Source organism: Triticum urartu, chromosome 5A (assembly GCF_056163025.1).
Source record: "Triticum urartu cultivar PI428250 chromosome 5A, HENAU_Tu73, whole genome shotgun sequence".
Taxonomy (NCBI): domain Eukaryota; kingdom Viridiplantae; phylum Streptophyta; class Magnoliopsida; order Poales; family Poaceae; genus Triticum; species Triticum urartu.
This window is the reverse complement of record NC_141877.1, coordinates 411581747-411598512: the sequence shown is the minus strand read 5'-3', so window position 1 is coordinate 411598512 and position 16766 is coordinate 411581747. Positions and strand designations below refer to the sequence as shown.

The following is a 16766-nucleotide window of genomic DNA, read 5'->3' as shown; positions in this document are numbered from 1 at the left end:
ATGGCAAACATACCACCAGATTCAATTCAACGTGAGCACCTTTGATATAACTTGCACCACAAACTAATGCCTCCACCATAACCGGTTTTAACAAACTCCTATAGTCATCTAATACGACACAAGTTGAAAAACTACTTTGAGGATCAGAAGTTGACAAGTTTATACCCAAAGTTCAATAGTACGAGTTGACATACCTAAAACCCTTCCGGTTGTGCTGAAGGTAGATTCCGAAGACACGGAGGTAGCCGGGATAGTAAGGAACCTCCTGGCTATCTTGGCCACAATTGGGTACCTAGGAGCATTGTATTTCCACCAACCAAGAAGATCAAGAGCCTTGTTGCGAGGGGAAACCTCATCCTCTAAGTAGTTCCTCAACTCACTCTTTGATATTCTTGTTGAACGGGACGATAAGAAGGACTCGTACCCAGCTTGTGACGGAAATATGCCCTAGAGGCAATAATAAAGTTATTATTTATTTCCTTATATCATGATAAATGTTTATTATTCATGCTAGAATTGTATTAACCGGAAACATGATACATGTGTGAATACATAGACAAACAGATTGTCACTAGTATGCCTCTACTTGACTAGCTTGTTGATCAAAGATGGTTATGTTTCCTAACCATAGACATGAGTTGTCATTTGATAAACGGGATTGCATCATTAGGAGAATGATGTGATTGACTTGACCCATTTCGTCAGCTTAGCACTTGATCGTTTTAGTTTACTACTATTGCTTTCTTCATGACTTATACATGTTCCTATGGCTATGAGATTATGTAACTCCCGATTATCGGAGGAACACTTTGTGTGCTACCAAACATCACAACGTAACTGGGTGATTATAAAGGTTCTCTACAGGTGTCTCCGATGGTACTTGTTGAGTTGACATAGCTCAAGATTAGGATTTGTCAGTCCGATTGTCGGAGAGGTATCTCTAGGCCCACTCTGTAATGCACATCACTATAAGCCTTGCAAGCATTGTAACTAATGAGTTAGTTGCAGGATGATGCATTACAGAATGAGTAAAGAGACTTGCCGGTAATGAGATTGAACTAGGTATTGAGATACCGATGATCGAATCTCGGGCAAGTAACATACCGATGACAAAGGGAACAACGTATGTTGTTATGCGGTTTGACCGATAAAGATCTTCGTAGAATATGTGGTAGCCAATATGAACATCCAGGTTCCGCTATTGATTATTGACCGAAGACGTGCCTCGGTCATGTCTACATAGTTCTCGAACCCGTAGGGTCCGCACGCTTAAAGTTCGATGACGATCAGTACTATGAGTTTTTGTGTTTTGATGTACCGAAGGTAGTTCAGAGTCCCGGATATGATCACGGAGATGACGAGGAGTCTCGAAATGGTCGAGACATAAAGATTGATATATTGGACGACTATATTCAGACACCGGAAGTGTTCCGGGTGACTTCGAAGAAAACCGGAGTGCCGAAGGGTTACTGGAACCCCCCGGGAGAAATAATGGGCCTTATGGGCTTAGTGGAGAGAGAGGGCAGGCCTAGGGTAGGCCGCGTGCCCCTCCCCCTCTGGTGCGAATTGGACTAGGAGAGGGGGGACGACGCTGATGAAGCTATGTACCTAGGGTAGGGTCATGGATCTGTCCAACATACCCTCCCCAAGGACATCTCTACAAAGAATCAGAAGCAGTCGAAGAGAAAACATCATCCACTCGACCATGAAGATGTGCTCACTCGACCACCTTGAAGACACTCGACCACCAGAAGATGAGAAACCCTCCACTCTGCAACGGTCATGACTTAAACCATAGCTTTATAGGCATTTATAACACTTTATTGTAGACGTTACCAGTAACGCCCCCACCTTTATGAGCATTGAACCCTGTGTAACGGAGGGGAACTGGGGTCCTGGCGCACTCTATATAAGCCACCCCCTCCTCTGGGACAAGGGTTCACACTTTCTGTAATTCACACACATATATTCAGTCGACCGCCTCAGGGCTCCGAGACGTAGGGCTGTTACTTCCTCCGAGAAGGGCCTGAACTCATAAAACTCGTGTGTACAACTCCTCCATAGCTAGGATCTTGCCTCTACATTCTCACCCCCTACTCTACTGTCAGTCTTAGAACCATGACAGTTGGCGCCCACCTTGGGGCAGGTGTCTTAGCGACTTGTTGGAGAAGTTGCAATTTTTCCGATGCCCTTCATCATGGTTCCAGGCGGAGGTTTGGTTGAGGGCCGCGAGATCCGTCTCGGCGCGCTCGTGTTTGTCGCCGACGACTCCGCTTGGCTTCAGGAGGCTCCACTCGACGCCGAAGCGCTCCCCGCCCGTGGGGCGACGCACTTTCGCGCGTGCATCCGCGGCGTCCTCCTGCGGCAACCGTCGACCCAGTACCAGTCGACTCCAGCAGCCTTCCCCCTCCCCGCGGCTCGCCGGAGCAAACGCTCCGGTCGGTCGAGGCTTCAGCGGTGGGTGAGGCATGCAGTGGCCCGCCAGTCGGCCACCCCTCAAGTCGCGGTGATCGAGCCCGACGAAACTCTCTACGGCCTGTTTGATCTGTCGACTGGCTCCGTAGAGACCGCATCCGAGTGCGACAGCAGCGACCCAGCGGCTGAAGTTCTGATGGTCAATGGACCACGCAACCCTCCTAGCTTCAACTGTGAAGACGGAGGCGACGGGAACGGCGATCCGTCGTGCGTTCACGAGGAGTACCGCCCCGAACCCCTCTTCTCGCAGCAGAGGGAGGAACTTCGCCGCCGGAACATGGATGCATTGCATACTCCTATAGTTGGAGAAACCCCTGAGGCCTAGGCCTTGGAGCAGGCGCGCTTGGCCAACCTGGCTGAGCACACTCGACTGCAGAACCTCCAGCGCGCACTCAACGATCGCGCTCGGCAGCGCGCTCCTGAATCCAGTCGACGCCAGCTTTTTCCTCCTCTGACTCAGGTATACCGAACCCCGATCCAGAATTTGGCTGCTGCTGCCCGGATAGAGGAGTCGATCCAACCCTCCCAGTCGGAAGCTGGTTGAGGTCTGGTGCAGATCCGAGCCTTGCTCCGGGCGGCGGGAGAACATAATACGGTTGTATCTCAGTCGCGGGATAGGATCCACAGCAGATCCGTGATGGCAGACACAGTTCAGTCGGCCCATAGCCCAAGATCGCCTCCTAGGCGTGAGGGACATGGGGATCGACGAGATCAGTACAGAAACCGAGAGCAGTATGATCGCCGAGTCGATCGTGATGATCACCGTCGAGTGCCCACGCCTCCCCGAAGGAGTGGGTCATACGTGCCTCAGCAGCATGAAGACAGACGCCCTCACAGTGTCGGGCGAGGTATTCCAATCGACCCCAGAGAGCCAGGATTTGATGCGAGATCTATTCTCGTGCAGGGCTTGGTCGACAGAAACAGAGCTCACCGAGAGGGCCATGATAGAGATCCACAAACCAGCAACAGGGTGCATATCTCTGGTCCAGAGTGCTTCAGCAGAGCTATCAGAGCTGCGGTGATTCCTCCCAACTTTAGGTTGGCGTCTGGAGTTAGTATGTTCATCGGAGAGTCCAAGCCTGACACTTGGCTTGAAGACTATCGAGTGGCTGTCCAGATTGGTGGCGGCAATGATGAAGTGGCCATGAAACACCTTCCTCTGATGTTGGAGGGCTCAGATAGAGCATGGCTGAATCAGTTAGTGCCTGGCAGCATCTATACTTGGGAGGATCTTGCCCGAGTGTTTGTCAGAACATTCGAGGGCACTTGCAAACGGCCGGCAGGTTTGACAGAGTTGTAGTGTTGTGTTCAGAAGCCGAATGAAACTTTGAGGGATTATATCCAGAGATGGATCACCCTGCACCACACGGTAGAAGATGTATCTGATCATCAGGCAATTTGTGCCTTTAAGGAAGGCGTCAGGTACCGAGAGTTGAATATGAAGTTCGGCCGGACAGGAAATATGACTCTGGCTCGGATGATGGAAATTGCCACCAAGTATGCCAATGGTGAAGACGAAGAGCGACTCCGGAGCGGCAAGCACAAAGCAGTCGCCCACGAAGCCGGAGGAGGAAACTCCGGTCGGAAACAGAAGCGAAAGGCCGAGCCAGCTGCTCCGGGTGAAGCCTTGGCAGTGGTTCAAGGAAAGTTCAAGGGGAAGCCCAAAGGGCCGTGGAACCCCAAGAAAGTAAAAGATCAAGATGGGAATGATGTGTTGGATCTACCGTGCCATATCCACACCAAAAAAGATGAAGAAGGTAATTTCATTTACCCGAAGCACACCACTCGGCAGTGTCGGCTCCTAATCCAGCAGTTCTGAGAGAAACAACCCAAGGAAAAGGAGAAAGAAGCAGACAAGGCTGAGGATGAGGAAGAGGATGATGATGGTTATCCCCACGTGAATTCCACTCTGATGATTTTAGCTGACGTTGAAAGCAAAAGTCGATTGAAAGTCATCAATAGAGAAGTGAACATGGTCGCTCCAGCGACACCCAGTTACTTGAAGTGGTCGCAGACTGCCATTACATTCGACCAGTCTGATCATCCAGCGCACATCGCCACCCCTGGGAGGCAAGCACTGGTGGTCGACCCGGTTGTCGAAGGCACTCGACTGACAAAGGTCCTAATGGACGGTGGCAGTGGCCTGGACATACTGTATGCAGAAATGTTGAAGGGAATGGGCATTCCGATGTCCAGACTCAGTGAAAGCCATATGAGTTTCCATGGGGTCATTCCAGGAAAGAAGGCTGCATCCCTCGGTCAGATTGCGCTCGACGTGTTTTTCGGTGATTCTAAAAATTACCGCAAAGAAAAGTTGACGTTTGAAGTTGTGGATTTCCAGAGTGCTTATCATGCAATTCTGGGCAGGCCAGCTTATGCACGATTTATGGCTCGACCATGTTACGTGTACCTCAAATTGAAGATGCCTGGTCCCAAAGGAGTGATCACTATCTCCGTGTCAGGACCCCGATTCCAAGTCACATCGATCTAGCCGGTAACACATCATATCACTTTGCGGCCTCACGCACGGTATTCCCACGGGTGTCGCCTTACCATGACCCGGGACCGTTTGCGCCTTTTGGCTCACGTATATGATAGTGTCGCTAGCATCCATATGACAGAGAACCCGGGCCGACATGGCTAGTAGTGAACCCAAAGCGGCACTAACCTATGGGAACAGGCATACATGAATCACATCGAGCATGTCGGTCAGCAGCGTGTGAATCCGGGCTGTAGCACTGGGCTAACAGGACTCTGGGAACCCGGGCTGTAGCAGGCTAGGCAGGACTCTGGATGTCACCGCATGACATTTCCCTGAAGGGACAGACACAGGAACGAAGTGAAACACATGCCGGCCAGTCAAGTGTCCTGGGCAGTAGTGCTGGGCTAACAGGACTCCGGTGAACCGGGCTGTAGCGGACTACTGTGGCTCATGGAAGCACTAGACTACATTTCCCCATAAGAGAGGCTGCCAAGGATAAACAACTAGATTGTCGGATCCCACACATACCAAGCATTTCAGTCATACACACAATATGCTCGATATGTGTAAATACAACATGGCATCACAACATAACTCTACAACTCAAGTATTTATTCATCAGGCTCCGAGGAGCGAGATAATACAAACATGGGTCTCATGACCCAACAATCATAGCATATAAATCAAAGCACATGCGGAAGCTTAACATGTCTGAGTACAAACATCTACAAATGAAAAAGGCTGAGAAGCCTGACTATCTACCTGATCCTGCCGAGGGCACAAGATCGTAGCTGAGGTATCAAGCAAAACGTCGAAGTCCACATGGTAGTACTAGAGGGACTGAAGTCTCTCTGCAAAACATAAATTAAGCAAACGTGAGTACAATTGTACCCAGCAAGACTTACATCAGAACTAACTACATATGCATCGGTATCAACAAGGGGTAGTGGAGTTTAACTGCAGCAAGCCAGCTTTGACTCAGTGGCTAACCTGAACTACGACAGCAAGCAACTCTTTGAGGTGGCGCACACGAGTCCACATATTCACCATTCAATACACCACTATGGATCCGCTCCCGTCTCCCTACGAGAAGGCCATCCATAGCACTCACACTTATCTTGCGAGTTTTAGAGTATCCACTTTCACTTGTCTATGAACTGTTATAGGCAACCCAGAAGTGTTGGGTCTCGTAGTAATTTCAAAATTTTTCCTACGCACACGCAAGATCATGGTGATGCATAGCAACCAGAGGGGAGAGTGCTGTCTACGTACCCACGCAGACCGACTGCGGAAGCGTTGACACAACGTAGAGGAAGTAGTCGTACGTCTTCGCGATCCAACCGATCAAGCATCGAAACTACGGCACCTCCGAGTTCGAGCACACGTTCAGCTCGATGACGATCCCCGGACTCCGATCCAGCAAAGTGTCGGGGAAGAATTCCGTCAGCACGACGGCGTGGTGACCATCTTGATGCACTACAGCAGCAGGGCTTTGCCTAAACTCCGCTACAGTATTATCGAGGAATATGGTGGCTGGGGGCACCGCACACGGCTAAGTAATAGATCACGTGGATCAACTTGTGTGTTCTAGGGTGCCTCTACCTCAGTATATAAAGGACTAGAGGGGGGAGGCTGGCCGGCCAAGGTGTGGCGCGCCAGGAGAGTCCTACTCCCTCTGGGAGTAGGATTCTCCCCCCCCCCAATCCTAGTTGGAATAGGATTCGCGGAGGGGGAAAAGAGAGAGAGGGGGCCGGCCACCTCTCCTAGTCCTAATAGGACTAGGGGAAGGGGGAGGCACGCAGCCCATGTAGGGATGCCTCTTCTCTTTTCCACTAAGGCCCATCATGGCCCATTTAGCTCCCGGGGGGGTTCCGATAACCTTCCCGGTACTCCGGTAAAATCCCGATTTCACCCGGAACACTTCCGATATCCAAACATAGGCTTCCAATATATCAATCTTTACGTCTTGACCATTTCGAGACTCCTCGTCATGTCCGTGATCACATCCGGGACTCCAAACAACCTTCGGTACATCAAAATGCATAAACTCATAATATAACTGTCATCGTAACCTTAAGCGTGCGGACCCTACGGGTTCGAGAACAATGTAGACATGACCAAGACACGTCTCTGGTCAATAACCCATAGCGGGACCTGGATGCCCATATTAGCTCCTACATATTCTACGAAGAACTTTATCGGTCAGACCGCATAACAACATACGTTGTTCCCTTTGTCATCGGTATGTTACTTGCCCGAGATTCAATCGTCGGTATCATCATACCTAGTTCAATCTTGTTACCGGAAAGTCTCTTTACTCGTTCTGTAATACATCATCTCGCAACTAACTTATTAGTTGCAATGCTTGCAAGGCTTATGTGATGTGCATTACCGAGAGGGCCCAGAGATACCTCTCCGACAATCGGAGTGACAAAACCTAATCTCGAAATACGCCAACCCAACATGTACCTTTGGAGACACCTGCAGTACTCCTTTATAATCACCTAGTTATGTTGTGACGTTTGGTAGTACCCAAAGTGTTCCTCCGGTAAACGGGAGTTGCATAATCTCATAGTTATAGGAACATGTATAAGTCATGAAGAAAGCAATAGCAACATACTAAACGATCGGGTGCTAAGCTAATGGAATGGGTCATGTCAATCAGATCATTCTCTTAATGATGTTATCCTGTTAATCAAATAACAACTCATTGTTCATGGTTAGGAAACATAACCATCTTTGGTTAACGAGCTAGTCAAGTAGAGGCATACTAGCGACACTTTATTTGTCTATGTATTCACACATGTATTATGTTTCCGGTTAATACAATTCTAGCATGAATAATAAACATTTATCATGATTATAAGGAAATAAATAATAACTTTATTATTGCCTCTAGGGCATATTTCCTTCAGTCTCCCACTTGCACTAGAGTCAATAATCTAGATTACACCGTAATGATTCTAACACCCATGGAGCATTGGTGCTGATCATGTTTTGCTCGTGGAAGAGGCTTAGTCAACGGGTCTACAACATTCAGATCCGTATGTATCTTGCAAATCTCTATGTCTCCAACCTGGACTAGATCCCGGATGGAATTGAAGCGTCTCTTGATGTGCTTGGTTCTCTTGTGAAATCTGGATTCCTTTGCCAAGGCAATTGCACCAGTATTGTCACAAAAGATTTTCATTGGACCCGATGCACTAGGTATGACACCTAGATCGGATATGAACTCCTTCATCCAGACTCCTTCGTTCGCTGCTTCCGAAGCAGCTATATACTCCTCTTCACATGTAGATCCTGCTACGACGCTTTGTTTAGAACTGCACCAACTGACAGCTCCACCGTTTAATGTAAACACGTATCCGGTTTGCGATTTAGAATCATCCGGATCAGTGTCAAAGCTTGCATCAACGTAACCTTTTACGATGAGCTCTTTGTCACCTCCATATACGAGAAACATATCCTTAGTCCTTTTCAGGTATTTTAGGATGTTCTTGACCGCTGTCCAGTGATCCACTCCTGGATTACTTTGGTACCTCCCTCCTAGACTTATAGCAAGGCACACATCGGGTCTGGTACACAACGTTGCATACATGATAGGTCCTATGGCTGATGCATAGGGAACATCTTTCATATTCTCTCTATCTTCTGCAGTGGTCGGGCATTGAGTCTTACTCAACTTCACACCTTGTAACACAGGCAAGAATCCTTTCTTTGCTTGATCCATTTTGAACTTCTTCAAAATCTTGTCAAGGTATGTGCTTTGTGGAAGTCCAATTAAGCGTCTTGATCTATCTCTATAGATCTTTATGCCTAATATGTAAGCAGCTTCACCGAGGTCTTTCATTGAAAAACTCTTATTCAAGTATCCCTTTATGCTATCCAGAAATTCTATATCATTTCCAATTAGTAATATGTCATCCACATATAATATCAGAAATGCTACAGAGCTCCCACTCACTTTCTTGTAAATACAGGCTTCTCCAAAAGTCTGTATAAAACCAAATGCTTTGATCACACTATCAAAGCGTTTATTCCAACTCCGAGAGGCTTGCACCAGTCCATAAATGGATCGCTGGAGCTTGCACACTTTGTTAGCTCCTTTTGGATCGACAAAACCTTCTGGTTGCATCATATACAACTCTTCTTCCAGAAATCCATTCAGGAATGCTGTTTTGACATCCATTTGCCAAATTTCATAATCATAAAATGCAGCAATTGCTAACATGATTCGGACGGACTTAAGCATCGCTACGGGTGAGAAGGTCTCATCGTAGTCAATCCCTTGAACTTGCCGAAAACCTTTCGCGACAAGTCGAGCTTTGTAGATAGTAACATTACCATCAGCGTCAGTCTTCTTCTTAAAGATCCATTTATTGTCAATTGCTTGCCGATCATCGGGCAAGTCAACCAAAGTCCATACTTTGTTCTCATACATGGATCCCATCTCAGATTTCATGGCTTCAAGCCACCTTGCGGAATCTGGGCTCACCATCGCTTCTTCATAGTTCGTAGGTTCATCATGATCTAGTAGCATGATTTCCAGAACAGGATTACCGTACCACTCTGGCGTGGATCTTACTAGTATCTTGATCTGAAGTTTCATGACCATCATCATTAGCTTCCTCACTTATTGGTGTAGGTGTCACAGAAACAGTTTTCTGTGATGTACTACTTTCCAATAAAGGAGCAGGTACAGTTACCTCGTCAAGTTCTACTTTCCTCCCACTCACTTCTTTCGAGAGAAACTCCTTCTCCAGAAAGTTTCCGAACTTAGCAACGAATGTCTTGCCTTCGGATCTGTGATAGAAGGTGTACCCAACAGTCTCCTTTGGGTATCCTATGAAGACACATTTCTTCGATTTGGGTTCGAGCTTATCAGGTTGAAGTTTTTTCACATAAGCATCGCAGCCCCAAACTTTAAGAAACGACAACTTTGGTTTCTTGCCAAACCACAGTTCATAAGGCGTCGTCTCAACGGATTTTGATGGTGCCCTATTTAACATGAATGCGGCCGTCTCTAAAGCGTATCCCCAAAACGATAGCGGTAAATCAGTAAGAGACATCATAGATCGCACCATATCTAGTAAAGTACGATTACGACGTTCAGACACACCATTACGCTGTGGTGTTCCGGGTGGTGTGAGTTGCGAAACTATTCCACAATTTTTCAAATGTACACCAAACTCGTAACTCAAATATTCTCCTCCACGATCAGATCGTAGAAACTTTATTTTCTTGTTACGATGATTTTCAACTTCACTCTGAAATTCTTTGAACTTTTCAAATGTTTCAGACTTATGTTTCATTAAGTAGATATACCCATATCTGCTTAAGTCATCTGTGAAGGTGAGAAAATAACGATATCCGCCACGAGCCTCAATATTCATCGGACCACATACATCGGTATGTATGATTTCCAACAAATTTGTTGCTCTCTCCATAGTACCAGAGAACGGTGTTTTAGTCATCTTGCCCGTGAGGCACGGTTCGCAAGTACCAAGTGATTCATAATCAAGTGGTTCCAAAAGTCCATCAGTATGGAGTTTCTTCATGCGCTTTACACCGATATGACCTAAACGACAGTGCCACAAATAAGTTGCACTTTCATTATCAACTCTGCATATTTTGGCTTCAACATTATGAATATGTGTATCACTACTATCGAGATTCATCAAAAATAGACCACTCTTCAAAGGTGCATGACCATAAAAGATATTACTCATATAAATAGAACAACCATTATTCTCAGATTTAAATGAATAACCGTCTCACATCAAACAAGATCCAGATATAATGTTCATGCTCAACGCTGGCACCAAATAACAATTATTTAGGTCTAATATTAATCCCGAAGGTAGATGTAGAGGTAGCGTGCCGACCGCGATCACATCGACTTTGGAACCGTTTCCTACGCGCATCGTCACCTCGTCCTTTGCCAGTGCCCGCTTATTTCGTAGTCCCTATTTCGAGTTGCAAATATTAGCAACAGAACCAGTATCAAATACCCAGGTGCTACTGCGAGCTCTAGTAAGGTACACATCAATAACATGTATATCACATATACCTTTGTTCACCTTGCCATCCTTCTTATCCGCCAAGTACTTGGGGCAGTTCCGCTTCCAGTGACCAGTCTGCTTGCAGTAGAAGCACTCAGTTTCAGGCTTAGGTCCAGACTTGGGTTTCTTCTCCTGAGCAGCAACTTGCTTGCTGTTCTTCTTGAAGTTCCCCTTCTTCTTCCCTTTTCCCTTTTTCTTGAAACTAGTGGTCTTGTTAACCATCAACACTTGACGCTCCTTCTTGATTTCTACCTCCGCAGATTTCAGCATTGCGAAGAGCTCGGGAGTCTTGTTCATCCCTTGCATATTATAGTTCATCATGAAGCTCTTGTAGCTTGGTGGCAGTGATTGGAGAATTCTGTCAATGACACAATCATCCGGAAGATTAACTCCCAATTGAATCAAGTGATTATTATACCCAGACATTTTGAGTATATGCTCACTGATAGAACTGTTCTCCTCCATCTTGCAGCTATAGAACTTATTGGAGACTTCATATCTCTCAATCCGGGCATTTGCTTGAAATATTAACTTCAACTCCTGGAACATCTCATATGCTCCATGACATTCAAAACGTCGTTGAAGTCCCGATTCTAAGCCGTAAAGCATGGCACACTGAACTATCGAGTAGTCATCAGCTTTGCTCTGCCAGACATTCATAACATCTGGTGTTGCTCTAGCAACAGGCCTGGCACCCAGCGGTGCTTCCAGGACGTAATTCTTCTGTGCAGCACTGAGGATAATCCTCAAGTTACGGACCCAGTCCATGTAATTGCTACCATCATCTTTCAACTTTTCTTTCTCAAGGAACGCATTAAAATTCAACGGAACAACAGCACGAGCCATCTATCTACAATCAACATAAACAAGCAAGATACTATCAGGGACTAAGTTCATGATAAATTTAAGTTCAATTAATCATATTACTTAAGAACTCCCACTTAGATAGACATCCCTCTAATCTTCTAAGTGATCACGTGATCCAAATCAACTAAACCATAACCGATCATCACGTGAGATGGCGTAGTTTTCAATGGTGAACATCGTTATGTTGATCATATCGGTCTCTGTGTTCCGAGGCCATATCTGCATATGCTAGGCTCGTCAAGTTTAACCTGAGTATTCTGTGTGTGCAAAAACTGGCTTGCACCCGTTGTAGATGGACGTAGAGCTTATCACACCCGATCATCACGTGGTGTCTGGGCACGACGAACTTTGGCAACGGTGCATACTCAGTGAGAACACTTCTTGATAATTTAGTGAGAGATCATCTTATAATGCTACCGTCAATCAAAGCAAGATAAGATGCATAAAATATAAAGATCACATGGAATCAATATAAGTGATATGATATGGCCATCATCATCTTGTGCTTGTGATCTCCATCTTCGAAGCACCGTCGTGATCACCATCGTCACCGGCGCGACACCTTGATCTCCATCGTAGCATCGTTGTCGTCTCGCCAATCTTATGCTTCCACGACTATCACTACCGCTTAGTAATAAAGTAAAGCATTACATCGCGATTGCATTGCATACAATAAAGAGACAACCATATGGCTCCTGCCAGTTGCCGATAACTTGGTTACAAAACATGATCATCTCATACAATAAAATTTAGCATCATGCCTTGACCATATCACATCACAACATGCCCTGCAAAAACAAGTTAGACGTCCTCTACTTTGTTGTTGCAAGTTTTACGTGGCTGCTACGGGCTTAAGCAAGAACCAATCTCACCTACGCATCAAAACCACAACGATAGTTTGTCAAATAGACTCCGTTTTAACCTTCGCAAGGACCGGGCGTAGACACACTTGGTTCAACTAAAGTTGGAGAGACAGTCACCTGCAAGCCACTTGTGTGCAAAGCACGTCGGGGGAACCGGTCTCGCGTAAGCGTACGCGTAATGTTGGTCCGGGTCGTCTCGTCCAACAATACCGCCGAACCAAAGTATGACATGCTGGTAGGCAGTATGACTTATATCGCCCACAACTCACTTGTGTTCTACTCGTGCATATAACATCAACATAAATAACCTAGGCTCTGATACCACTGTTGGGTTTCATAGTAATTTCAAAAATTTTCCTACGCACACGCAAGATCATGGTGATGCATAGCAACGAGAGGGGAGAGTGCTGTCTACGTACCCACACAGACCGACTGCGGAAGCATTGACACAACGTAGAGGAAGTAGTCGTACATCTTCGCGATCCAACCGATCAAGCACCGAAACTACGGCACCTCCGAGTTCGAGCACACGTTCAGCTCGATGACGATCCCCGGACTCCGATCCAGCAAAGTTTCGGGGAAGAATTCCGTCAGCACGACGGCGTGGTGACGATCTTGATGCACTACAGCAGCAGGGCTTCGCCTAAACTCCGCTACAGTATTATCGAGGAATATGGTGGCTGGGGGCACCGCACACGGGTAAGGAATAGATCACGTGGATCAACTTGTGTGTTCTAGGGTGCCTCTGACTCAGTATATAAAGGACTAGAGGGGGGAGGCTGGCCGGCCAAGGTGTGGCGCGCCAGGAGAGTCCTACTCCCTCTGGGAGTAGGATTCCCCTCCCAATCCTAGTTGGAATAGGATTCGCGGTGGGGCAAAAGAGAGAGAGGGGGCCGGCCACCTCTCCTAGTCCTAATAGGACTAGGGGAAGGGGGAGGCGCGCAGCCCATGTAGGGCTGCCTCTTCTCTTTTCCACTAAGGCCCATCATGGCCCATTTAGGTCCCGGGGGGGGGGGGGGGTTCCGGTAACCTTCCCGGTACTCCGGTAAAATCCCGATTTCACCCGGAACACTTCCGATATCCAAACATAGGCTTCCAATATATCAATCTTTACGTCTCGACCATTTTGAGACTCCTCGTCATGTCCGTGATCACATCCGGGACTCCGAACAACCTTCGGTACATCAAAATGCATAAACTCATAATATAACTGTCATCGTAACCTTAAGCGTGCGGACCCTACGGGTTCGAGAACAATGTAGACATGACCGAGACACGTCTCCGGTCAATAACCAATAGCGGGACCTGGATGCCCATATTGGCTCCTACATATTCTATGAAAATCTTTATCGGTCAAACCGCATAACAACATATGTTGTTCCCTTTGTCATCGGTATGTTACTTGCCCGAGATTCGATCGTCGGTATCCAATATCTAGTTCAATCTCATTACCGGCAAGTCTCTTTACTCGTTCTGTAATACATCATCTCGCAACTAACTTATTAGTTGCAATGCTTGCAAGGCTTATGTGATGTGCATTACCGAGAGGGCCCAGAGATACCTCTCCGACAATCAGAGTGACAAAACCTAATCTCGAAATACGCCAACCCAACATGTACCTTTGGAGACACCTGTAGTACTCCTTTATAATCACCCAGTTACGTTGTGACGTTTGGTAGTACCCAAAGTGTTCCTCCGGTAAACGGGAGTTGCATAATCTCATAGTTATAGGAACATACTAAACGATCGGGTGCTAAGCTAATGGAATGGGTCATGTCAATCAGATCATTCTCTTAATGATGTGATCCCATTAATCAAATAACAACTCATTGTTCATGGTTAGGAAACATAACCATCTTTGGTTAACGAGCTAGTCAAGTAGAGGCATACTAGTGACACTTTGTTTGTCTATGTATTCACACATGTATTATGTTTCCGGTTAATACAATTCTAGCATGAATAATAAACATTTATCATGATTATAAGGAAATAAATAATAAATTTATTATTGCCTCTAGGGCATATTTCCTTCAAGAAGTCCATTACCGCGGACACGGCTATTCGAATAGATGATGTTAACCCTGCAGGGGTGTACTTCTTCAGACACGCTCTCACCACTTACCGCCGTTTACACGACATGTACTCGGCAACCTTCAAGCAGAAGCCCAACGAGGGTGTCGGCCACGGCCTACCTAAACACTCAAGTTTCTAGTCCAGGTTTATCGCCTATCCAGGTTCCATCCGCAGGGAGTCCGGCCGAGGTTTCCACATACAGCCCCGAACGATGTGAACAGGGTTCCTGGGACACCAAACGGGCACCCGGTACACCGTGCCACGGTGTATCTACCGCATCATAGCCCACCCCTAGGGTCAGCGCTACGCACGGCCGCCAACACATATCCTATAAACACCAGAAACTAGTTGCAACTCCTGTACAGAGGACAAGGGTGATCAAGAAGCCGAGAGGGTCCATTGGTTTCGGGCCCAATGCATGGTAGTAACTGTTTCATGGATCACAAAAACAGAACTCAGATCCTAAGGATGGCTTCAATGAGACAACCCACCATGTACTCCTACATGGCCTCTCACTACTACCTTTACCAAATCATGTTCACACACTTAGCTCACACAGTAGGGCATGTTCACACACCTCCGATTCATCCCCGATGAATCAGAACTGACTCAACTCTAAGCAGTAGCAGGCATGACAAACAAACATGAATGAGTAGGCACATCAGGGCTCAAACAACTCCTACTCATGCTAGTGGGTTTCATCTATTTACTGTGGCAATGACAGGTCATGCAGAGGAAAGCGGTTCAACTACCGCAGCATGTAACAGTTGAATCGTTGTTGTCCTAATGCAGTAAAAGAGAGCAGGAGCGAGAGAGGGGGATTGTATTGGAATGAACAAGGGGGTTTTGCTTGCCTGGCACTGCTGAATATAATATAGTTCTTCATCGGTGTCATCGATCACGTCGTCGGAAACAACGTCTACTGAGAGGGGGCAATTACCGACAAACAAGGAAGAATATAATCAATGCAATGCAACAATATGATGCATGATAATGACATGGCAATATGTTTTGATTTGGGCTAATGCAACAGAAAGTCATTTTAATTGAAGTGGAATTCAAAACTATATCAAATTCCAACTCCAAACCTATTATGAAATTTGCCCTAATCATGTTTCATCCTAAACAGTGAGTTTAACTTGCTCAAACATGCATGAAAATGGTACAGATGGATTCCTTGAATTTTTCTGATAATTTTTCATATATAAATTATTTCATTTGGAGTTACGGTTGAATTTCTATGATTTTTCAAAGTTTGCAACATTTTCTGAAATTTCCAAATCATTTTTGAATTAGAAATATTCCAGAAAATGCTTACTGCGTCAGCATGACATCAGACTGACATCAGCAAGTCAGTTGACCAGGTCCAGGTCAAACCTAACGTGTGGGGTCCACACATCAGTGGCACAGAGCTGGCTAGTGTCACAGACAGGTGGGCCTAGTCAACAGCCACATCACCGCAGTCAACTCTTTTAAACTAATCTAAACAGAAACAAAACAGGGGTTAATTAGGACGTGGGCCCATGTGTTAGTGAGCATGGGAGGGTTAATTAGTGGCTTAAACAGGAATTAGTCGGCGGCTAATCGCCGGCGTAAGCGGGGCACGTCGGAGTTGCCCGTGCGGCTGGGCTTGTTGGAACCGGCGCAACGAGGCGCGTCGGTTGGTGGCCTCGGGAAGTCCTGGGGTGGTCGGGTGTGTCGCCGGCGTCGAGGTTTAGCGCCGGTGGAGCTCGGGCTCGAGCGGGTGCACGGTTTCAGTGCGATCTAGAGCAAACGGTGCGGCAAGTTTGCTTCCCGGTGACGCGATGAGCATGTTGGTGCTGCTTAGGAGAGAGGGGGAGGTCGGGAGCGCAGGGCTGGCCGGCCATGGCGGCGGCGGCGCTCGAGAGCTTGTGGGGCAGCGGCTAGAGGGCGAGCGCGACAAAGGGAGGAGGGGGAAAAGAC

At 46.8% G+C, this 16766-nt stretch overlaps 1 protein-coding gene across 1 annotated transcript in view; it reads right to left on the bottom strand.

Annotated features, from left to right (window-relative positions):
• LOC125556074 (zinc finger BED domain-containing protein RICESLEEPER 1-like) overlaps positions 1-16766 on the bottom strand; it is an 87955-nt gene that overhangs the window by 157 nt on the left and 71032 nt on the right. Inside the window, exons 2-3 of the mRNA XM_087524056.1 lie at positions 195-447; positions 14-108 (exon numbers count right to left, since the gene is read on the bottom strand). Coding sequence (XP_087380182.1) covers positions 14-108; positions 195-447 — 348 coding nt within the window. The remainder of the gene's footprint in view (positions 1-13; positions 109-194; positions 448-16766) is intronic.